Source organism: Alligator mississippiensis, chromosome 9 (assembly GCF_030867095.1).
Source record: "Alligator mississippiensis isolate rAllMis1 chromosome 9, rAllMis1, whole genome shotgun sequence".
In the NCBI taxonomy this organism is placed as follows: domain Eukaryota; kingdom Metazoa; phylum Chordata; order Crocodylia; family Alligatoridae; genus Alligator; species Alligator mississippiensis.
In genome coordinates this window covers 77,683,483-77,708,514 of record NC_081832.1, presented here as the reverse complement: position 1 = coordinate 77,708,514, position 25,032 = coordinate 77,683,483, and the positions used below count along the sequence as shown (strand labels likewise).

At 47.2% G+C, this 25,032-nt stretch overlaps 1 protein-coding gene across 3 annotated transcripts in view; it reads right to left on the bottom strand.

Annotated features, from left to right (window-relative positions):
- SGCD (sarcoglycan delta) overlaps positions 1-25,032 on the bottom strand; it is a 496,907-nt gene that overhangs the window by 17,038 nt on the left and 454,837 nt on the right. For all 3 annotated transcript variants that reach the window (XM_059712937.1, XM_059712938.1, XM_019475988.2), the window contains one exon: positions 21,230-21,302. In XM_059712937.1, the coding sequence (XP_059568920.1) occupies positions 21,230-21,302 (73 nt within the window). The remainder of the gene's footprint in view (positions 1-21,229; positions 21,303-25,032) is intronic.

The window sequence follows — 25,032 nt, the reverse complement described above, 5'->3', positions numbered from 1 at the left end:
ACCAGATATTCAACTTGTGAACTGTTGTTTTGAAGAGTCTGTGTCCAAATCTCAGTCCGTTCAGCTTGACCCGAGCTCCTCTGTCAAGGTCGCGCCCAACGGGGGATCGTGTGGTGTTGTTGTAAGATGCTGCAGGAATAGGTCTGACCGTTCCCGACGGTCAGCCCGCTCCGTTTGGTTCAGCATCCCAGTGTCTTCCAGGAGCTTGTTGGCTTCGTGTGTAAGTACTTTATGACCTTTACACCTCCACGTATGTGGGTCTTCAGTTACCAGCTAATGCAGCAGGTGATTTTTGTCATCTCTTGCCTCTATCGCCAGTAATGATGTTAGGGTCTGTCTTCTTATATCCCTTGGCCTAATGCCAGGGAGTGCGTGTGTGTGTGTACAAGGTGTGCAGCCTGTTACGAGTCTCTGTGCACTGTTAAGCACAACAGTGAGCTTTTTTAGCGTGATAACTTCTGGACCATCCAGGAGCACAATATTCTGCAGGGGCATATACCGTCCTGAGTGCAGTGGTTGTGAGCCCTTTGACGTTGGCAGCCGTGGCTAAACATCTCAAGGCAGTTACCCATGCAGAGATTTTATTGCTGACTTTCTGAACGTGATGTCTGTAGATGTCTAATGCGACTCCGAGGTAAGTTGGCTATGCTTATGGGGAAGGATGTGGTTTCCTACGTGCTCCTGGCTCAGCAACTGTCCAGGTGGAGGAGCGATGATGCTGATTTATTGATGCTCAACTTTAATTTTCGAGTTTGATCACGTCAATTCCTTGGGCTACATCGTCAGCATGCATTGTATCGCTTAGATGTTGTACGCGGAAAGCCTGAGATGCATGCATTGAAAAGCCTCGGTGCTAGCCCTGACCCTGGAGGGACCTCGTTCTTCAAAGTTCATACTCTGCTTTTTTCTCCTTGGCTAGTAGTGAGTTTAAAAGATCTGCTGGAGATCATGTTCATGATGAAAGCACATCGCTTGCAGTCAGGTAGCATAGCATGCGGTTTATCTTTGAGGCTTTGGTACCATACAGCATCGTAGGCGGCTGCAAGGTCGATAAAGATCGCTCTTGTTTTTTGCCTCGTTCCAAATCCGTTTTCTTTGTCAGATGTAACGTAACTTGATCGGTGGTCGACCACTTTTTCCGAAAGCCAGCTTGTTCTTTTGGGAGCTGGGGATCAATGACGCTCTCTGTTTTAGTCTGACTTACGCGCTCCATGGGTTTGTACGTAACACGCAGCAACGAGATGGGTTGGGAGCTCTTTGGATCCTCTGGTGGCTTATTGGGTTTCGGCACGGCAAGAACATCAGATTTTTGCAAGTCTGAGATGCTTATACATGCATTTCCAAAGCCATCTTTTCATTGTGCTTCCAAGCTCGTTAATGAATTCTGGGAATATCTGATCTGATCCAGCAGCCTTGCCAGTCTTGATCCCTTTAATAGCTGCGTTGAACTCATTGTCAGAGATGGGAGCAGTGAAATTAAGGTTGACGTTGGGTGATTTAAGTTGGTCACGAGTCAGGTCTAATCATTCCTGTGTGTTGCTTGCTCGGGTTACCGTACTTGCTGTTGTTGCATAGTATTTTCACAATGGTGCTTGCTGACACAGGGCAAAATGTCCTTTTTTTGGTGCCTTTGCCTAGGAGGTGGTTATTGATGCACCGTGCTTGTCTTCTCAAGTGGGTCGTATCCACCCCTTCTGTGGTAGCGAGCCATCTCTCCTTTTTGATATTGTTCAATGTGAAAGCCAGCTGTTCTGTAGTTCTTTTTACAGTTGCAGGGTCATTGCATCGCTTGATGATGTTATAGAGCTGTTTGCACTGCTCATCCCAGCACGGCACATAGAGGCTTCTTACAATCTCTAGGTACATGGAGTTTAGCTATTTCAATCAGGCAGTTTGTACATGCATTATAGCCTGGATCAATGTGGGTTTCTGATGGATCCTCTAACTGATTTGCTCTCTTCCTGGTCAGCCTTTGGTATGCCTGCCAATCCACCCTTCAAGAGGCTCATTTTGGAGCTGGTCTGGATGGTGTGGGCTGAAAAATCATCTTGCCAATGCTGATGAGTGAGGGTCTGTGCTGAGATGATGGAAACTTGTCAAGCATTTTACTCAAGTTCCCTTTCCACCAGGCAAGATCCAACATCCAGCGTGGAGGGTATGTGGCTCCTTCGGGTCATATACGGGAGTTATGTCATTCAGGCTTGCCCAGAGACACACATTGTCTCCATTGCTACTATTAATGGAGTATCCCCAATCTTCATGCTGACAATTGAAGTCGTCTGCATGTCAGGTTGTCCGGTTGTAAATAGGAGGACGTGGGTGACAACACGGCAGAGGGTGGCTTGTATATTTTGACGATGATTATGTCGTTGACAGTAAGTTGCAGAACAGTCGAGCTGTCGCCTTGCAGATAAGAAAGGTCGCTCCGGCTCATCCTGTAGTTTGTATAACAAAGTTGGAAAGTATAGTGTATTGAAATTGGAAACATTTGCAAAAGTCCGATTGTCTTGGTAGTGACGTCTGCTTTACAGCTACTCACAGGAGGCACCACGAGAAATGAGACATTGCCACCCCCTTTCTCGATCCAGATGGGAGTGCTCCTCTTCCTACAGCACAGCATCTAGGAGGATTTTATTTCCTCTCATGTCCACAGCTTGCAAGTCTTACAGCTTTCCTTTATAATTAAAGAGAAATCAAGACTGCACTGGCCGATGCCACAGTGAGATGACAGGGCCATTTGGCGGCTGGCAACTTTGCAAACAGACTGATCCTGGCCAGCTGCGATTCACTGAGGTCTTCTATAATTTGATCTTTATCAGCGTGACCAGCAGACAGCATTCCCGCACCTGCCAGACAGATGCCTGGCATGGTATCAGAGGATCTTATAAGATGCATCAGTAACAACCTGGCTTTCATTTCCTCCTGAACTGGGAGGGCTTCAAAACACAAAACTTTTTCTGCTGTTTGGGACAATTGGAAGTAACCGCTTAGCTCTGTGCCAACATCCTCACGCTGCACCTTATGAAGGGGGTCCAAGAATCCCATTTTAATGCAGTCTATCCCTGCCCAGCGTGCAGAAATGGCTAGTAATGTTTGCCTTGTGCTTAATGCATTGCACAAGAGAAGGATGCTGCTTTATTCACCGAATCGGGGGAGCCTAGTCGTCGGCAATGTGAGCTTTGTGACACTGCCCTGCAAAATATAATGTGATCCTAGCTGGAAGGGACCATCTCTTCTGGAGTGATCAGAGCAACCCATAGATACTCGACCGCCTCTGCTTCTTCCCAGTACAGCCCAGTCATGCACCAGTCCCACCTTCTGCATTTGGCAACCACTACCCATACTAAAGTGTTCCCTCTTTACCTAGTGTAAGAAAAAGTGTTCAGGATTTCTTGGTGCGTGTTGTCAGTGTTGTGGTTCACCTACAGTCTGTTGTACAAGGGAAGCTAGTACCATTATGGGTATCAGGGTATATTTAAGCCACCCTCCGAGGCACTGCTGGAGGGTCTTGCCCCTCTGCTCAGGCTTAGACCGATGCCAGATTTGGGGTCCGGAAGGAATTTGTCCTCATGGTCAGACTGATGCAGGCTGGTGGGGTTCGCCTTCCTCCCTAGTGGGGTATGGCCTCTACCTGGCATCTCTCGAGCATATATTAACAACATTTGGCTGCCGTGGTTCCCCTGCTTTACCCGTGGCAGGTTAGTGTTGTGTCAGGGTTGACAGTCATCTTATATCGAGTTTAGATTAAGGTTGTATGGGACGGTTCGGCTAGGGCCGATCCTGCCAAAGGTAGGTGGTGGTTGGACGTCTCTATAACTCTGGCTTATACCAGCTCAACCCCTCTCTGTCCCTCTTCGTAGGCAATCTGCTGCACTAGCACTAAGTGCCTTTATCCTGAGACCTGCCCCCGATACCTACCAACGTGTGCCTCTCGCTTTCCTGACACAGTTCAAACCTACAATAGAAAAAGCCCATTTTCCTGGTTGTCTGCTCTGCCAGCATCCCCCCAGCCCTGCCCATCTGCCATGTCATAAATACAGCCTGTAACGAACTTCAAAAGCTCCAGGGACGTTAGTGGCACGGTAGGACAGCGGGCCTGGAAAATAATCAGAGCTGACCCTGGTGAGACAGAGAGATTTCCTTTTGCTCCACATTAAAAGAGTCAGGATTAGGGAAGGGATCCAGTCTGGAGAGATCACGGGCTTGGCAAATATTGCCATGAGCTTTTGGACACAGGGAGGATGTTGTAAGGATGCATCATTTTTGTGTCTGAACAATGGCTTGGGGATACAAGGAGCTTTCTAGCGCGCTATCATGTTGTGGCTTCTCGTGGGGATTTTCCTGCAGGAAAGCTAAAGGCTCCAGGAGTTGGTCCAGGAATAATAACACCACAAAGAACCTAAAAGCAGGCAAAAAGGGGACGATATCACCTAAGATGATTACCAGAAGCAGACATCTGGGATGAATAATAGGGTTTCTTCAAGAGAGAGGCACGACAGCTGTTTGCAACTAGCTTAGGGCACAGGCTACCTGCAGACACGAAGCCTGGCAACTCTACCGTCAGGGGATGGTGAACTCTTCGGCAGGGCAGGTCTGCATATAGACTTTCAAACTCCTCTTTTCCTGGGTGCTTTGCTCCTGCTGTTAAAAGAAGAAAGACTGTGGTTTTGAGAAGACTGATCGCTGTCTTGACGCTGGCCAACAAGGTGCCTGACCGCAGTCAGACCCGCAGGACCAGTCCGGTTGGTACAGAGCGATTTAGCCACAACTTCGTCCGAGCGGGAGGGAAAATGTCAGCCTAGCAAAGGTAGGAAAGTGGAACTCCAGCCTGGAAAGGGAAAGCTGCAAGGCCCGACACGTTTGGGGATGCTAGCTACCAGTCCCGCGAGTGCAACATCCATGACGGTACTTGTTGCTCTGGCTATGCACCGTGATTATGACAATAGCTCTAAAATAATTAATCCCAGCACAAGGAAACATTGTTGAGGTTCACTTCAATCTGGAGGCACGTTCGGGTAGACTGAGCATGTATTAGAGTCGCTGGGAACATTTCTAGCTGGGAAATAGAAAGCAGAGCAGAAGTAGTTCAACAGCACAAATGGTAAAGCCACCAGTACGTCCATCTCCGAGTGATTTTTTCCCCTTGTAGGAGAGGATGGTTGTGCTAGTGGGGCAGCTGTGCGCAGGATGCTTTTATTTGCACTCTGGAGCCACGGTCAGTGCCCATATACCACGGAAAGTCCATCACCTCCTATAGATAATAACCTCCTATTCTCAAGATGAAACTGGATGCTTATCTTGCTGGGATCCTATGACCCCAGCTGATGTCCTGCCCTTTGGGCGGGGGGCTGGACTCGATGATCTTCCGAGGTCCCTTCCAGCCCTAATGCCTATGAAACCTATGATAACTCAAAGTCACAGCCTGGATAAATACCATATTGTCACCCTCCCCTTGGGGAAGCTGAAGTCCTAAGTGAAAATATGGCATGTCATCAGGGTTGCTCTAACGTCCTCCTCCAAAGCAAAACAGGGACCGCTCAGACCACCGCTAACGCGGAAGCAGTTGCTATCTCGGCATGTACCCCGTCCATCGCTTGGCCTCAGCCCTGCTGCAGTCCACGTACATTAAACTGCTCATACAACAGTATTTACATGCCACAACTTAACGCCATGACAAAGGGGATCCCATCAATAAAACACAGGCAGCGGTGCATCCCTTCTCCCCCGCCATCCCGCGGCTCCTGCTCTCACCTGCGCGTTAACTTGTACCTGCACTTCTGAGGAAACAGGAGTTTTCTCATCGAGATAACGAGGATCCGAAGACTATGCAGGTGGCACGTTACGGGGATATATTCATTCATCCCAGTGCAGTTATGCATTGCCCATCCTGCCTTCTCTCTTTCATGAACACGCGTGCAAAATATTCTCTCTATCGCTTCACTCACAAGACTCCATCCTTCCTCCATTGATTGAGGACCGCGTGGTGTTATATGATGTTGCATGTTGTTATAGGATGGTCAGGACCACGGAGCTCATTTTTCTTGGTGAAAAACGTGAGTTTTGAACCTGCCTGGAAGCCAAACCCACATCCCTGCCAGCCTCTCTTCCAACGTCTTGTTCTTAAACGTCTTGCAGAGCTCGATCCTTGAAGTCCATGAATGTATAAAATGCACGAGTGGACCCAGACTTCAGTGGATTGACTTCAGCAATTTTTTTCCAGCTCAGCTGGAGAGCTTCTGATTTTAAGAAAGAGCTGATCCACTCCCCCTCTGCGAGTCAGGCCTCTTTGTGGTGTCTCAAATTAGGTACCTACAAATCACTGGCTGCCTTTGCCTTTTTTTAAAAAAAAATCATGACTAATAACAATAAATCCATAGGCGACTAATTTACCGAGGTGAGTCTAGGGTTTCGCTGCTTCTCGCCCGCTCTGCTCTGCCCTGCCGTTAATCTGTCTTTGCACTTTCAGACACGGCACTTCTTGAAACGCCTTGTTTCAGCAAATGTCAGTTTTCAGGGGGATTTAGCATTGTCTGATGGCAGCAAAACCTCTCTGCCACCGATGATGGTTACAGCAGGTGGCCCTCATGGATCATCTAGGTGCTAGGAGCTGGTGGGAATACTTATTTTGGAAAGAACAGGGAAGAGGAGGAGTTGACTAGATGCAGCAATAAATCCATGTCACGGTTGTTCACTCCCGACAGCTCCTTGCAATCACGTGGGGAAAGGGTCAGTTTTAAGACCTGTCCCTGCAAAGAATCAAACTTTCCTCAGTGGCGTCAACTCCAGCTAGAAAAATTCCCTCCAGCCAGGCCTGGGGGTAGCACCTAGCTACTTGCCAGGGCTATTCAAAGGGCTTTGTTTTTCAATGGTTACCAAAAAAATTAAAAGTTCAAATCTAATTAAAATAGTCCTGGGTTTTTTTCAATATTATGCTCAAACCAGTAAGCAGGAAGGCCCCTTTCCCCTCAGCAACACGCGGCTTAGAAGGGGCCGTCTCTTCTGGCATAGGACCAATTCTCTCTTTTCTTCCATCCCTTCATGGTCCCCGGTTTCGCTGCTGAGCCCAGCAGATATGCAAAAGCACTACTTGCAATGGTGGCTTTTCGTGCAAGCGCGATGCGATGCGAATGCCGGCCCGCTAGGGACTCGACAGGGACCGTCCAGCCGTTTCATGGATGCGACTGAACAGCTGGCGGCCGGTAATGACTCTTGGTCAGTACCCACCTGGTCCGGATTCAAACCGATGAGCTTGAGATGAAAGGTCCTGTACCCTGTTACTGCCCCCCCTGGAGCCATCTGCCCGGTTTTATGGGGTGCATCTCACTTTTCCTGGCTCAAGCAGCGACAGGAGCCTGCACGGCTCAGGGGACTGCTAATGTGATACAGAAGCCTTTCATCTCTAGGTCACCAGTTTGAATCCAGACCAGGTGGGAGTGAGAGAAAGTCATTACAGCTGACAGCTGTTTGGTGGCCTCTGTGAAATGAGTTGATGTTTCAGCCCAGTTCCTCATGCATCTATTTTTGTAATTTATTATTCTAAGCAAAAGATGCGACAAGAGAGGAATCCCCCCCCCACAAACCAAGCATCCTTTGGAAATGTGCAATGAAGAGAGCGGCATTTGCTCAGCAGCACAGCACGCACGCGAGTGCCGAAATGCAGAATACAATCAACAAGATTTCTTCTGAGAGAAGCCAAACCCTGTCAAACCGTACTCGTGACTTGAGGCCTCCCTCCTAGCTGGAGACTCGACATCCAGAAAAGGGACGCTTTCGTCAAGGAGATGGCTGAGCACGAGACCGACTGTCCCTTTGGTGTTGTACAAATGCTTCGACATATTGCTGGGGGCAGAGGCAGTGACATGGGAACATATGTAACTCCCTCCTGAGCAGCCTCCACGTCTACATGCAAACAGCCTCTCGTGTCACATCAGCTCCTAGGGCAAGACGCAGCGTTAATGAATATACACATCTCTCGGAGGTGACAGCATAAATCACGGGAGAGTTTGGGAAGTCTGTTTCAGGCTGGTGGCAGGCCGCGTGACTGAACGTGCATCGGAGGTTTATGATGAACTCTAAACCATCTTCATTTTGGAAGCGACATCCCTGTTTGCTGCTGTTCTTTATTGCCTGATTTCTTCCGTCTGGCTGGGGCTTACCTCTTGACTCTCCTATCAGTTGAACAATGTGTATCTTGCAGTTTTACAAACACTTTAATGAAATCAGGATGTGATGCTGCTACTTTGTTTAAAACATCCATCCATCCTTCCTCTAGCAATGGGGCCCAACACGGTCCATTAGGAGCACCTATGCACTCCACATCATCAGCAGGCATTTTGCAAAACCTGGCAGCTGCTCAATATCATAGACAAGAACAAGTTAGTAAAAGTCCAGCAGAACAATCCTACCTCCCTGGCTTCAGCAGAACCAGCTTCAGGATATTTTTTAAAATGAGCAGGTTTTGCAAGGAACTAAATAGGAATATTCTCACTTTTTTGAGAAAGAGAGGGAACGCTTCCTCTCGGCATACGTGGGTCAGTGCTAACCCTCAGTTACGAAGAGTCCACGCAGTTTCGGCCTGAATATCCGTGGATGGTTGCAATCAGTGACTGCAGTGTTTTAGGATGCACAAATTATAGGCTTGAAGTTTGGGACCAATATGGTGCTTCTTGGATGAACGGCTCCTTTAAACGTGTTCAGTATGTTTAAGAAAAGGACCTGGCTGGATGGCAGTGAATGATACATAACTCTATGGTAACCCACACACCTACTTTTCCTGCTTTGCACGTGAGAAAAACAAAATATACAGGGATCAACCTCGCAGGGATGCTGTCGGGATTGATCTTTGTTGTATCTGAACAATGGCTTGGGGATACAGGGAGCTTTCCAGTGCGTGATCATGTTGTGGCTAGAAGCGGGGACTTTCCTGCAGGGAAGCTGAAGGCTCGAGGAATTGGCCCAGCAGTAATAACACGAAGAACTTAGGAGATGATCCCACATTAGCAAAGGAAAAGTGTCACGAAAGAAGTTGTTGCCTGAAGCACAATACACTGTGGAAACTTAGGACTGGGCTAGGAAGGGCATGAAGCAGCCTCCAACGTCATTACTGGGATTATTTTTTTCCACGGCGTTCTCGGCACACTCCTGCGTGCCGCGTGGGAACAAGAGTTGGATAATTTAGTACAGAGTGGTTTGGCGGCGTTTGCAGATAGGAACGTATAGCAATTATGAAGGACTTAACTTTCTACCCTGAAAGGATCTGTCAGAAATGTCATTTTTAATTAATTAGAAGTGTATAAACCATGCAGTAGCTTAGGGCCTGTTAACATCCAGTAGCATCTAACCTAGGGAAATCTACAGCTCGCATTCGGATCAGGATTTAGGTTTCCAGAAGTTTGTCGGCTGTTTTCAGGTTCTTGCTTTTAGCTTGCATTGAAGGAGGCTTTATGTCCAAGCTTCAGGTTTATAAAACCTGTTGTCTTTTTTGGAGAGCTCACGAGCTGATACTCGTAAGACATCGTGTTTTTCTTATGGGAGTTTTACTGCAATTTTAATCCATTACTAATGACTCCACACACACGCACACATTCAGTAATACCCCATGAGTTGTAACAGAGAGACTTTCATTACAGAAGCCATATGAAGCAGTAATAATCTTTAACCTCTGATACCTTATGAGAAGATACTGCATTTTATCTATCAAAGCGAACAGTTCTAATAACCCACCATTAATCTCCATTTCTATTTACTACACCTTCAATTAAAGCTAGGACATCAAATCTTTAATAAAAAAAAATAAATTGACACTTACATTACCTCCTTCTCTGTCTCTCAAAATGTTAATACTTCAAGAGAGACCCAGGACGTGGCACATTTTTATCCTGCTCCAGCACAATCCAGTGCTACAGGCATACATAAAACGCTGCCTCTTTCTTTTTCTTTTGCCCTGATTATATCAAATGTAAGCAGCTTTTCATTAAGTTCACTGGCAGGGAACATTTCATTTTGGCGGCAGTATCCCTTCATTACCCCGACCCCTCGGCACTTCCAATGCTTGCTGGGAGGCAATGGTTTCCCTTGTGTTATGACCTCAGCTGTTCCTGCACTTTGCAAACCAAGCCCTTTATTTTTTGTGCTTATTCTCCTGAATGGGGTCCCCAGCATCACTTCAAGGTGACCCTCCCCGCAACCTGCGGTCAGAAGAGAACTTGGCAGAGGAGTGGCGATCGTTCTTGATCTATCCCCTTTGCAGGAAAAGCACAGAGAGATTTTGGGTGGCAGGGTCTGACTTTGGGCGGTGAACTAGGGCCCGGTCAAGCCTGAGAAAGGGAGAACAAGGGGGTTACTTACTGCCTTTTGCACCCTTGCACAACCTCATGAGAGCGGTGAGGACCTTGACTCATGTCTATACCCTTGAGTGTGACAAAACACCATTTTGGAGGATGCTCTATGCCTTTGCCTTGGTTTGGTGCCTGCTTCTATGCCAGAAGAGAGCCTGACCTGCCTTGCAGCTCATCTCAGCAGAAGACACCCGGAGACCCTTCTGCCCAATGCACAACTGATGGAAATAATGATCCCAAGCATGGTTGGATTTAGCCGGGATCACCTTGGCTGGACGCTGGGTGATCTCCTTGCTCCTAGACTCCCTAAGCAATTCTGGCTGGAGGTTTGTTTTGAGCCCACGGCTTCATAAACGTCCTGCTAGGGGAGGAAGGGAAAAGCACTTGGAAGCCGCGGGATGCCAACCGGACCAGCTGCCACGTGCAAGGTTGCACGTCTCCCTTACCCCCCCGCCAGAGCCTGCTAACAGGGTCACGCAGGAGCGACCCTGACCTGAAATACTGCATTAAATTGCCAACGCTGTCGTCTAACGTTGACAAATGGGTCATGGGCTTCAATAAATAAAGAAGGACCCACGTGAGCGTTTCAGCTAGTGAATGAGCTGTCAGCTCCCATGAGCCCAGCGCCATTTCAATCTCAGCTCGTGCCCCGTGTTATTCTAACCTAGCGAGGGCGAGCCCTCTCCTGAAGCTACCGTCCATGCCCTGTGAAATTCGCTTCCCCGTCTCAGGAGACGCGTTTCAAAATGTATTTTTCTGACTCTCTCTCGGAGCCAGTCATCTGCTTTCTGCCTATTACTGGGCTGTAATCAAATTTCTGCTTCCACATCTACATGGCCCTGAAGCCACACGGCGCGGTGTGATATACACACCACTATAATACTCATTTGGCTTATTCCATCCAAGGACACATTGCCCTCGTGTAGCTGAAATGAAACACGCACATTATTTTACTTGCCAATGAGGTGTATGTATTTGTATATTTATAACAGCCACTTCGGCGGATGGGAGAAACAGCTGCTACCACTTTGCATGCAAAACCGATGAAGTTCAGCCTTTCGTTGTTCTTTCTGAAGGTCTGGCCGGAGACGACTTAGGCTCTAGTTCCCAGGAATCGTCTCGCCGCCAGCCCGCCCGTCGGCAAGGCACGTCATCTTCCCACAAGAAGTGCCAGCCAAGTTTGGAAGTAAGACCGCTGCCTCTCGAGACAGGATCTCCTGTCCATCCCTCTGCAGAAGCAGGTGCGACGCGTCTTCCTCTCCTCCTGAGCGAGGCTTTCCTCTCCTACTTCAGTGCAGCTGAGGGTTGCAGAGGGGATGACCATTTTTCTCTGGTAATAAATGGCTAACTGTGAGGTCCAGGCAGAGAGCAGGGGAAGAACTGGCAAGGAAAACCCATTCGGGACGTGCCAGAGAGCATCGATCTGGGTCTGGATGTTGCTGGAGCGGTCCAGGATTTCTGGTTCAGCTCCATCCCTAACATACCCATATGGAAAACCAAAGGGTCCTTCTTTTGTAGCTGTGTCTACTTCTATATCTTTGATCCAGGCCCTGGGGATTCATTATGACGCACCTACAGAGCAGCTATAGTCGCCATCCACGGCAGGGTGGCAGCTCCCTGTTTAATGCGCTTCATTCGAAACAGGCCGCTGATAAGGAAATCATTTCTGACACGGAGCTCACGCCACGTTGGATGAATAAGCAAGAGCTCTCCTCTTTTCAAAGTGCTGCTCCCATGCCTGAGGGATGCAGCTTTTTGAGTCTGAGTCCTATTTAGAAATGGGTCCTCATTAGCTGTGCTGCCGCGGGGCCACGAGGAAGACCACCCACCAAAAGCCATTTGAAAAATACAGAACGAAATGACTTTTTTTTTTATGACCTTAGGCATCTCTGGCCTGCTCGGCATGCTAGGGAATTAATGATATTCAAAAAGCTGAGGCTGCCACAATTTCCTGTGGATTAAATCTGCCCAGCAATATCTACGTGAGGAACAGATCAGTGGCAGCAACCTGTCGTTAAAAGACAAAATCAATTCAAACCATGTGAAAAATAGGTCTCTCTTGCTGTTTCATTTGGGGGGGAAACAGCTATTAGAAATGCAATGCACAGTTTAAGGGAGGATAAAAATCACTGCAACCTTGAGTGCATATTTATGATCCTCTTCATAAGTACACAGAGTACCAAAAAATAAAAAAACCCACGATATATAGAGATCTATATGTATTTTTCTCTGCACTGATACTTTCAAAAACCATTTCTGAATGGAAAATAATGAGCAGATGAAGTCCTGACAAAGCGCTGGCCCTATGGGTTGCCTTTCACCGGGTCGGTGCCAGGCAGATCAGAAGTCAGCCTTAAGCAGCCCATGTCTGGGATCTGCCGACCTGATGCTGGCAGCGTTTCAGCTGACGATAAAGCACCAGATTTTCGGTGGGTTTGCCTGTGCGGGGACTTCAGTTCTGGGATAAAAATGTGTAGAGGTTTCCAAGACGCAAGGATCTTTATGGGATCCTTATGGGATCCAAGCAGTGTTGCTTCCAACTTCATTTGCTGTTTTATTCTTTCATTGCACCAACAGCTGGTTAGATAAGTTTTCGAATGCAAGGCATTCTTCTTTTTCTTCAAGAAAAAATGGTATAAAGGGTCAAATAAGCCAAGAATATTGATCCGATATAGAGCAATAGATATACTGGTCAATATACTGGTTTAATATATACTGGTCTAATATCAATATACTGGTCTAATATATACTGGTCTAATATCAATATACTGATGTAGTATATACTGGTCTAATATATACTGGTCTAATATCAAAATACTGATCTAGTATATACTGGTCTAATATCAATATACTGGTCTAATATATACTGGTCTAACATCAATATACTGATCTAGTATATACTGGTCTAATATCAATATACTGATCTAGTATATACTGGTCTAATATTATACTGGTCTAATATCAATATACTGGTCTAATATATACTGGTGTAATATCCCCCCACAAATATACTGGTCTAACATATGATGCCTAACACTGTTTCTGACCTGAGATCCAAGGTTACAGGACGGGAGGATGCTCTGGCCAAGCTCCTTTCCTGCCATAAGTTGTCTTTTTTCCAGGAGCAGCTGGTGTACAGCTAGCAAAGAGAGCTGGTTATGTGAGTTTTATGCCATTCAAAGTTTCCTCTATGCAAGGAGCAGCTCAGCACAAAGGAGACCAGGCAGGTTTGCGCACCTGACTTCTGGAATCTCCTGCCCGCTATAATCCTGGGAAAGCAGGAGTGTGCAAAATGCTCCTTTAGAGACCAAAAGCTCAGCTCATAAAAATAGGACAACCGTTCTCTTGACAACTCTCACCTACGGGTACCACATTCAGAGACGACGGCAAAAGCAGCACGCCTTTCCACGCTGATCTTTGGGTGCCCTCCATTCATTGGAGACCACACTACAAGTAATAGCTCTCCTTTCCCACGGATGGGCCAAGATTTCCCTGAAAATAATTCAGTTCCAAGTACAATAGAGTTTGCAAGGAAATCAGAGCCGGGCTGGGATCTTAATCACGAGTTTGAGACAAGGGCAACGTTGCTTCCAGCCCACCCTTCATTTGCTGTTTTATTCCACGCACAGTACTCTTTGTGCAGACAGCTATATTTTAAGCATAAATGCTGTTATGATAACAACAGTGATTGAGAATCTCACAGTTTATTAAAAATGTCACATCTCATGCCGGTACAAGAATTGATTTACAGTACATTACCTCGGAGCTCACCTACATAAATACTTCAGTGGAAATGCTCTGTTGCAAGAGGAGGAGGAGGAGGAACGCGCTGCACAACCGGCATGGAAACGAATAGGCTGGCTCGCCTGCCCTCCCTGCTAGGGACTTGTCTAATGATCGTTTTTGGCATGCTTACGGTCATGCTTGGTCAATACTCTGTGGATCCCATTACACTCAACACCACAAAAATGCTCCCAAGAGACCGCAGAGCAGTTATCGCCCCTGAAGTGCGAGCCATAAAGCATCCCACTGCCACGCTGCGTCGCCATGCTTCATCATTAATGAAATGTAAATGAAAAGGAGCGTTTGCTCTCAACATCTGCATCCCAGGGCCTGGAAGGCATTGCTCTCATTTTCGGTAAGGCCTTCCAAAAAAAAAAACAACTACCCAAAACCCACCACCTCGGGGAGCAGACTAAACTAACAGATGCATGCATCAAGTTGGAATGGGTGTCACCCCATCCTTTTAATGAGCACGCAGTCAATATTCTGGATTATATGAATCCCTAATTAGCTTCTCCTCTTATTTCCACAGATGTCATTGCAAAAATCTATCAGAGGGACGTCATCTGCACTTGAGGGAAGGACAAGCATTGTAATTAAGTATTAAGCCATTTCACCACTACGAGTCTGCCGTGAAGTGTGAAATGGCTATAATTCACATTTTTAAGACCCTGCATTTATTAGCATCTATTTTCCACTCAAGGTTAGTGGTGTGAAGCCCTGGTAGCGACAAAAAAAAAAAAAAAAAATCAAGCTTCTGCTCTTGTACGATTCAAGTGCGTGTACGCTAATGCCTGTCTGGACAGACTGATGCATACAGGGAAGTTTCTCTTCGGTCCCAAAGGATCTTGGCGCATAGGCCTTTGTGAACTACCCTTGTTGACTGCACACAGGCTGTGAATAAGGAGCAAATGATAATTCCCCTACCTAGCACCAAACGGCAGTTGCGGGTACAATGCCCCCAGACAGGAGATAAATCTCGTGAATCTAAACAAATGTACCACCGGAGATAACAGGCAGGATTAATGATGAATATCACCCCAGAAACAAAGACTTACTTGGCAGTATAGGAAACCTGTCTTCATTTAAGAAGGACTGCAGGACCAGAATAATCAAGCAATATTTTTCTTACTGGAGCAATATTGTAGGTTAAATGGGAACTGACTGTGATTATGCTGCATAATTGCTTGGGTGGGGGCAGCGGTCTCATGAATTTCATGACCAATTACCAGGGGGAGAAGTTACCTTGGCATGGCAGGATGTCTGCCGGGCCGTTCAGTACGCGTTCAACGTGACGATCCCCTCGTGAACCTCTCGGCTTCCTTATTCTCACGCCACACTTTTCTCCAAGGAGGGTCACGTAACAGCAATGGGGCATATCTGTTTCCACCCCCACTCCTCCCCATGCACACACACATGCCCAATTCACAGGGGTTTATTATAATACAAACTCGCTCGTGGTTGTAGTTGCTGTTTGTCCTGTTGCTTTTTTTAACACCTATATCTGGGGTTCGTGCTAGAGCAAGCATCCCCTTATCCCCACTCGTTGTTTCTCTTTTCCATATACATGTTACTATGAATATAAATCAGCACTGAAATGGTCCTTATTGACCAGACTCGCATCATTTTATGTGTACCCCAGTATTTTAATGCCCCTTCAAATATACTCTGCCTCCCTTAATCTGCAGTGTGACATTTTAGGGTGCAGCGCTCCTTTCACAGCGGTAGGTTAAGCAATCTTCACACAGCTGCAAAAGCCACCTCTGCATACGGTGCATGCTGGATGAGTTAGGGGATCCCACTGTATTAGCATGTGCTTGTCTCTGAAGTCGGAAGAGCGACTGCTATAAAAAGCAGTGCTGTACTTGGAAGGCAGCTGAAGCGACCAGGATGGAAGTAAAGCCAAAGCAGCCCAAGGCCAACAGAAATGTTTGCATCTCGCAGCTAAATTAGGGCGTTGAGGCAGCTCTTGGCAGATTCGGTGCCTCGGTACTAAACTCCCTGCTGGGTTGGTAACCTCACCGCCTCTGCAAATTTATAGCGTAAAGGAACTTGGGTCAGGGCATGATCGAGAGGCTTCAGGGTTAATGATAACCAATGGGACAAATGATAAGGTTGGGAAGTGCCAAGCTATGCACAATGGGAGGGAAGTGGAGTAACGTGAGCAAAGACCCTCCCTCGCTGTGCAAGAAGCTGGACGTGACGTGGTGGTCTGAAATACCTGGGACTGGAGCCGGCTCTAGGATCCTTTCTGTTCTGCTTCAAGAAATCAAGAAGCTTGTACAGCTGCAGCCGAACAATCATTACATTTATGCTAGTTTAACATCCAGCTCTTCAAGAGGGCTCCATCCTTGGCTGTGGCCAAAGGGCAAATGGGAGAACTGGTGCCCAGGAGACACCCCAGCATCTCTTGTCCAGAAGCCTATTCCTGGCACCATCTCGCTGAAGGTCTCGCCGGGCAGTGTTTCACAATCGAGAGCTGGTCCTAGGAGCCCTCTCAGGAGGTTTGACCTTTCTGTGCAGACATGATCAACATCCACGTGAAAGACATGGGTGCCCTGATTTAGCCAGGGTGGCACCAGCAGCCTCACTGGTGCAACTCAATGCAAGCTCTATACACTTGAAAGGTCGGTGCTTGACTGTTTTCTGCCAGCCAGGGCTTTGATTCAGCATGTGCATCCACTGCTAAAAAACAGAGCAGTTCAGGTGGGGGGAAACGGATCAGAGTAGCACTCGGGGGGGATGTGGGGCTAATCTGTGGCATGCCTGCCCAAAAGTTTGGCCCTGACTGTTCTCAAGCCTGACCTCAGAAGTACACTGTATAGAGCACAAGGCCCTCTGCAGTGTAGGGAACGACTTCTATTGCCTTGGCTAGGCTTTGCAGCAGACCTCACGAGGTGGAAGGGGGCTCTGGGGAGCTACCAGACGCCGCACTTCAATGACAGGGAGCTTCAGCTGGCTCCGGAAAGCTCAGTCCAACAGCAAAAATGCCTCAGCCAGTTGTAACTACCATGAGGATGCGATTAGATGAGGTGGGGGCTGCTAGATAACTAATTCCCAGATGGATCAGGACTTTGGCAGTGCATAAGAAATAGGGCTGTATCCTTTAAAACTCCTTGGGCTTCTAGTGGTGCTCACTGTGTTGCATGGTCTTCAAGCTGGCAGAGCCCAATGTGTACGGAGACAGGCCTGGCTTGCTTGTACCTAGTTAACAGACTTGGTGATATGAAATAACTCTCCAGCATTTGTTATTGTGATGCAGGGGATAATGTTCACTCCTGGAGCCCAAGCCTGCTGTCACCCAGTGCTGCCTTCAGCATTGCTCTTGGGGTCACTAAGAGCAGAACTGGGTCCTTTGGGATAAGCCAGTCAGATACTAACATGGACCAGTTGCACCACTGGTACAAATCCCTCCCTCCATCACTGACACCAGCTGGGGATGTAGGCCCCTCTTTTCCCTGCACCGCTAAAATACGGCTCAGCATCGCACACAATCCTATTAGTAACAGTCTTCCATTTTTCATCAGCTATTTCCTCTTTTAGTCCCATTCATTTTCCTCATTTCTTCCCATTCTTATCTTATTAATCTTTATGAATGTAATGGGTTTTGGACTGAGATAGCGTGCGTGCCCATTTATTGAAAGCGTCTACGCTGCTTAGCGAAACGCAGATGAAAGAGACCTTAATTCGTCAAGAATTATTATTTTACAAAATGAATATTGCTACATTAGCTGAACATTGTATTTAAATGGCTGTCTAGTACAATAGGTCTCACTTGGACTATTTAGATAGCTTGCTACTGTACATGTGACAGCACTGTACTAATAAAATCATACTGTAAGCACATTTCATCTGCCATTTGGTAGTTTTAGTGGGTCATAATTAACTTTGGTCAAAGAATAAATCCCTTCAGGCCTGAGGGAATGTATTTCCCCTTTGCTGTGCTCGACTGGTAAAGGGAGAAGGGGCACTCTGGTTTGGTTGGCTTGTGCAGGTGACTAAATGCAATTTTCTTCCTTATAATATTTGGGGGTGAAAGGTGCTGGCCTCTGTATCACTCCATGATTTCTTCTTTCTTTGCTCCGCTGCTAAAATGCCCTAAGCAGTAGCTCACTGGTTTGGCCTGGAAGAAAGGTTCAGGAATCAAGGAAAAACTATTATTTCCCCCCTTTTATACTCCAGGAAAATGCATGCATGTCATCTATGCAGTGACTTAGCCTCCGGTATCTTGGTGGGCTCCTGTTCCTACAGAAGCCGTTCTGTTCTCAGGCTATATCCAGCCGGCACACAGCAGGGCTAATTAGAGGAGCGCGGTACCATGCTAATGCGGCCAGACCGTGTTCAGCGCCCGCGCGGGTTTGTTTGAAAGCATCTACAACTACGTGTTTTGCATTTTTCAACTAGTTTGACTTGTTAAGTGCTTAAGATGCCACTTCGCAGAATATGTCGCGTTAACTAGCGCCATCCTGCACCAGCCTCCACTAGAGAAACTCTTTGTGATCTCTGACATGCTCAACAGAGTTGCAGAGTGCAGTAGGAATATGGTAAGAGAGAGAAAAACCTGAGTCGCACCTGGTTTTGGCCTGATCTGGATTTATATTGACCCCTGTCTGAGAAGCCTGGCTGCAGCAAAGGAGCAGCTCGTTCCTGCCTGTGTAAACGGGTCAAAACTAGCACGATAGCTCAGAAACGGGGTCAAACACGGAGCAACGCGATCCTGATGAGCATATGGATCTCCCCTACCTGAAACGTTCAACGCCGCGGCCGTGCCTCTGGCACTTCAGGTGTGTACTACAAATATACGGCTGCCTGAATCCCCCCATCTCGGCCACCGCACGCCAAACACATTTGAAGAGAAGATTCAAACGAGGCGACCGGCCAGAAGCGGGCGGTGATCAACAGCGAAACAGCGACTGTTCTCCGGAAAGGTGACCATGTACTTGTAAAGCAGCCAGTGACTAATAAATGAACTAGCCTGCATGAACCAAGACCATTTATCAGCCAGAAGACGACAGACCGTCTGCTGAGAACGATGCTTGTGTAATCACCTGGAACATATCATTCCCGGTGACACGCAGACGCCGCGGACGGTAGTTGCAAGGTGGGAAAAAGCGAGGGACGTGGAGGGGGTGGAGGGACGGATGTTACCGAGTGACATTTCTTCCGAGAGGACAAGCAGCGCGTCTTAAGCAAAGGGAAGCAGGCGTGCACATGTTCGTCCCCTTGGTGACAGGAGCAGAGGGTTTCCTCTCCTATAGGTAGCGACAGTAGCTGCCACCTTATTTTGAAGGAAAAACAGGGAAACCGATACGCGGTGGATTGAAGGAATTAGAAGCACTGTGCAGCAAGCTGTAACCATGCGGTCACATCATTTCCTGGGGGGTCTTCTGCCAGGGGAGACCCTGCCCCTGGATCTGGGCTGCATCTACTCCATCATTTTAGGAAAAAACAACCCTCTCTCAAGAGGGAGGCAGCATGGCGAATGCTAACACAGACTGCAGTATAGTGGGCTTCTCGAATGAACTGAAGCAAAACACCCTGGTATTAGTGATCTGATTTTTTTAAATGGAAACAACTGGGAATGTGTCCCAAGAAATAGGAAAAAAGGTGACAGAGACTCAGAAGGGCTAGGGACAGAAGTTATGCATTAACTGGTATAAAGTGATTGGATATCAGTTCAAATCTGTAACCCAACAGAAGTTCAGTGCACATAAACCACTTTCAAAACAGCCGATACTGGTTTAAGGTAAACCTGGATGGATGTACTATCAGACTGAAGTGATTTAGGTTAAATTGGTTTGTTGAACTTCTGTCCCAGATCCCCTCCAGATCCAAGTTTACTCACAGTCCCCCAGCATCCCAGGATGCTTTGCACCTCCCCTGCAAACCCTGCCCCCCCCCCCGGCAGGCCTTGGCTCAAGCTGTCTGCCCCAGTTGAGCAGGGAGGCGTGCTCTAGCACCTCCTGGCTTCAGGTCTGGGCCACTGCAGGCATGTGGCTGAGTTTCTGGGATCAAAAGTGAATGTCTGTTCACTTGCTTGTCCGTTCAATTTATGCAGCTTAGACTAACCTGTGCAGACTGAATCGATTCAGTTCAGACTTTTTGTCTGTCTGTACTAAGCCATGTCTGAACTTGCCCTGTGATCTGGTTGGTCCATAACTACTTCCAACGTTGGTGTGGAAACCATTACCAAGAACTGCTTGTCCCATGTCCTGTCTCAGTGCTGTAAATATACACACAGGGCCATGTTGAGAAGGATGAACTAAGTCTGTGGCATGTAGACATAACTCCTGATCTCACACCACCTCCTCAGTGAACTTCCCCAAGGAAGCAAGGACAGGCACCAAAGGTCTAATGACGAGACGTGTTTTTGAGTAGGGGTTAATTATAGAGTGAGCTGACTTCATGTCTACTTGGATGAAGGCATTAAAACGACTTAGTCCATAACAGACCTTGGGGTTTTCACCCATCATCTGCGTGGGAAAGCATCTAGCTGACAAGTGGCAGGGCCCATCTTTTTCACTGCATCTGAAACCTCAGTTACCGAAACGAATGGGATCCAGGTTGGGAAATGCGGTGAGTTTTGTTACCTTCTGCATGCCCGGCGTTGGCCAAGTGCCCCTTCTCAACTCTACCCACCTACCATTCATATCATAAGCACATACTATTGGGGGGAAAGGGGAAGAGGCTGCAAGAGTTAGTTAAAATAAGTCCCCTCACCCAAAATATCTCCTATTCCAGGAGGTGCTTGTTCCCCTTATCCTAGATATCAGACCTCCAGCGGCTTGCTCATGGCTAGTACGCATCTTCTGAAGTAAGTGGAGCTCTGCATTAGTACGAGGGCATCTGAAGCTGAGATGCCTGTGCCCCCAAAACACAGGCTTTGGTGGGTGGTGTTTCAGTGAATGTGGCACTTGAGCTCTACTAGACACAATTACCATGTCGGGGAAGGGGTTGCAGCTCTGAAAGGCAGAATCATCTCCCCTGCTCCATGCACTGCAAAGCAAAGTCCCCGCCTGTGCGTGCGGAGATGCAAACACCACACATCAGTATGCCAAATTCCAACAAGGCGCCACTGCGTTACGTTTAAACCATAGTCCAAAGTTTACCTTAGTTCCTTGAAGGGGTCTGCCCTGACATTGGGAGTTTCTATGGATTTAGGGAACACTGTGCCTTCTGCTCCTGAAATAACAAAACAAAAACAAAACACAAGTTGGAGATGGAACAAACTGTCAGCAGGGGAGTGACTTGCAAATCACACGTGGCAATATTTACAGCTCATCGGACCCCCATGTCGCCCTGCACACACCCGCACAGTCCGTAGAAGCATCCAGGTTTGGGACGTGGAGCTGAATTTGCAAACCTGGCTGTCTCAATTGCACCTTGCATGGGGACAGTGCTCGCATTGGCCACGACCTGTCTTCTAGGCATGGAAAACTGTTGCAGCTCCAATGAAAGCAGCCAGTTTGGAAAATAGGAACGATTACCGAGGATAAATACCTCTACATACAAACACATGCTTTGTTAACTAAGATAGAGGCGTGTGTCTTATTCACAGGTTTTCTTTCTGAGCTGGACTCCAAGGAGAGAAGCCAACCTGGTTTCGTGGAGCTGCTCCAAGTGGCATGCAATGCAAGTGAAGCTGCTTCATGGCCAGTTGGAGGGGGTGCTGCCCCATGGGGAAGACATACGATGAAGAAAGCAAGCCTTGAACCAAGTGCCAGCTCAGCCACTGGTTTTGTGGTGAGACCAGAACATGACCTGCCCCTGCTTCAGGCTTTGGAGCCTGAAAAGATCCAGAGGGGAGCCACTAGATCATGCCAAGGACAGTGCTTTTCTCACATTTAAGCTTTGTCAGATGGGCAGCCCACTACATGTTTACCTGACTAGGCATTAGTAACAGATTTCTAGGTTTCAAGGCCTGAAGGGACTGTTTCGGTCATCTCATCTGACCTCCTGCATAACAATGGAGGCCAAAGCATTGCACCCAGTCATTCCTGCATCTTTCTGGTGGAAAGACACAGCACCCTGACATAACCGCTCAGCGTGACGGAGACTCCTCCGCAGCCTTTGGGAAATTCAGCTGTCCCGCTGCTTCATTACTCTTAACTGAAAACCAAACTCATTCCAGTTTTTCACCCACCTTTTGGAGGTGCAGACACCACTGCAGGCCACAGTAATCCCATCACAGTCACCCATGCTGCATACCAAGGTAAGACCACCTTCATACTACTCAGTATTGACCTGCATATACATTTAAGTGTCACACAGTCCCCTTTCCTTTAAGGACCGATCTGGGAGTTCAGGGCCAGGGTATTGATCCTGAGATCTGAGCCTTTTCTGAGTGCTGCTTTCCAGTATAGACTTGTCTATCGGGTAAGTTATTTGGTCCAAGATTTCTGACTGTATGTTTACCTCTCTCTAGTAAAAGGCAACGAGGTTCAAAGAAGCCCAATGTGGTAGAAGAACAGAGATAACGGTGAATCCGACTGATCCGTATTTTAGCGTCACCTTACAAACTTTACCAGACATGATTTATATTTTCAAGAGCACTGAAGAAAAGATCCAGGGGGGAGCCACTAGACAAATGAGTTTTTGAGACCTATCGCTTAAGTCTTTAAACCATGTGCGGCGTTATTATTGCTTTGTGCCAATGCTCTCAGGTTTGAACAACTAATGTATGGTTATAGATGTATAATTTTCAGAGCTGATGCACAACACGTTCCCAAAAATTCAAGGCTGCCATCCCTACCCCTTGCACAGAAACAAAGTAGTGGCACAACCTTCCTCTCATTTAAGCCAGTTTTATAACAGAGAAATCCCACTGGCTTCAAGAGAGAGATGCGGGTTATGTCGGTGTAAGAGCCATGCCGCCACTCACTGTGTTACGATAAGGCTGGAATTAATAGAAGCTTTCTAATAAAACCACTCCCCCAAACCCAAACTCCTGCTTTTTAACCCAGAAAAACAAAGTGAACTCAAAGATGATACAGAATAATCTAAAGTTTGAAGCTTTATACTTTGGGAATTAAAATTGATCCTATGGCCCAATACAGATACTTAGCTCTTGACTTTACTATAAGCCGTTATCGTTACAAGTTGTCAGAAGCAGCTGCGACTTACCAACCATGAAGGTTATTATTATCTGATTTGTCCTCTCTGAACTGTTTCCAAATCATTTAAGTCTTGGTTTATCCCACACAATTGCTCTGGTTATTAGCTCTGCAATGAAACTTAGCCAAAGCAGCATCCTGCACATATCTGAATAATAAAACAAAGATTTTGGGGGTGGGAGGGACGGGAGTATTCGGAGGACTGTCACAGCATGCATAAATATTCTGGCTTGTTTTTCACTCGTATTGCTGAGTTGAGACTCTGGCTCTGACTTAACATTTTTTTCCAAAAAGGATGAAATCACAAGTCAACTGCACTCCTCCGAGCCCCCAGCAATGGCCAGGGACGTGCTGAGGAAGATGGACCAAACTCCATGTTTTCCAAGCAGTCTTTATTCAATTTATGAGTGCGGAGCAATTTGCTTCCAATCCTCGGACATTTCAGCTGAAGACCTGCTCTTGGAGCGGTGCTGCGATAGCGTCAGCCCTACTTTCCTTACATCCCAGACATCCGAGCACCGGGAACCAGAATGGGATCACCAACCCATTTCACATGGGACACGTGGACTCTCAAACAGGGTCAAAGTTGGGTATGCTTCTGGCCGGGGCTAGGTGTGGATGGATGACTTGGGGGTCAAAATCCTGTATCTCCTTAGGAATCCTCTGAGTCACTCACTGTCCTTAGAGAGATCAGTAATTGGTGACAACTGGCTGTTTCCTTGTTTCTTCGGTCTAGACTGGGCTGTAGATGGAAAAAAGGATTAACGGTGACTGGGAATGCCCTTAAACAACAAAATAGTAAGATATTTCTAGTGTCATTTGGGAAGCATTCGTGCCACTGCAAGACACACCGGTGAGACGTCATCAGGAAGACTGCATCCAGATGTGAGAGGGCGCACAGCTGGTGTCTCTGCCCGAGGGATGAGCACCGGAAAGGAAAAAATAACTATACGTCTTGAAGGAAAAGGTTGATATGAGACTAAAAGGATATGATCTGGCCGTGAATACATTCAGGCTGAAAATCAGAAGATGGTTGCCGACCCTCGGGGGAGCGCGGCTCCTGAACTAGGTGTAGCAGAAGAGGGAAGGGCAGCTGTTTAACAAGGGCTAAAATGCAGGTTGAGCAGTTCACGAACGGCAGCGGCAGATGCCAGGTTTGCTGGAGACGGCAGTCAACGGGACTGGACGACCCCTTCCAGTCCCGTGTCCAGCCTTCTTGTTTTCATTCTTTATTTTAAGTGTGAGTGCGGCTGATTTTTGTTGCAAGTGTAAATGCACAATCTGCAAATATGCAGACGTCAGCACCCAGCCTCTTTCCCCAGGCGGGGACATCTCAGCCAGGCTTCCCTTCCCTTGAGCATGAAGCCATAGCAATGTTAAATGACATGTACTGATAAATGGTTTTTTTCACAGCCCGATTGATCTGCTATTCAACCATTTCACATCCACTGTGAAAAACTTACGCCATAAAGGGCTGCTTCACTGCAAAAGGGAGGAAAGATTTTTTTTTTAGTCTCACCTTTTGAGACTAGTTACTGTCGCCCGCCCTAATTCATCTAGGAGCAGCCCGACAGAGTTAGCAGACAACAATCATATAATCTGTGTTTAAACATAATGTACTGTACATCCCTGGGTAATAAATTATTCACTTCTGCATTATTATTTCAGAAAGACTTCTATTAAAACCCATACGTACCGACTGCCTCCTTGACACTGTGTAATTTAGCAGCGATAAATGTTCATAAACAATTTGAGTGAAAAATCCATAAAGCCATTTCAGCTTTATTTTAAGTTCCATT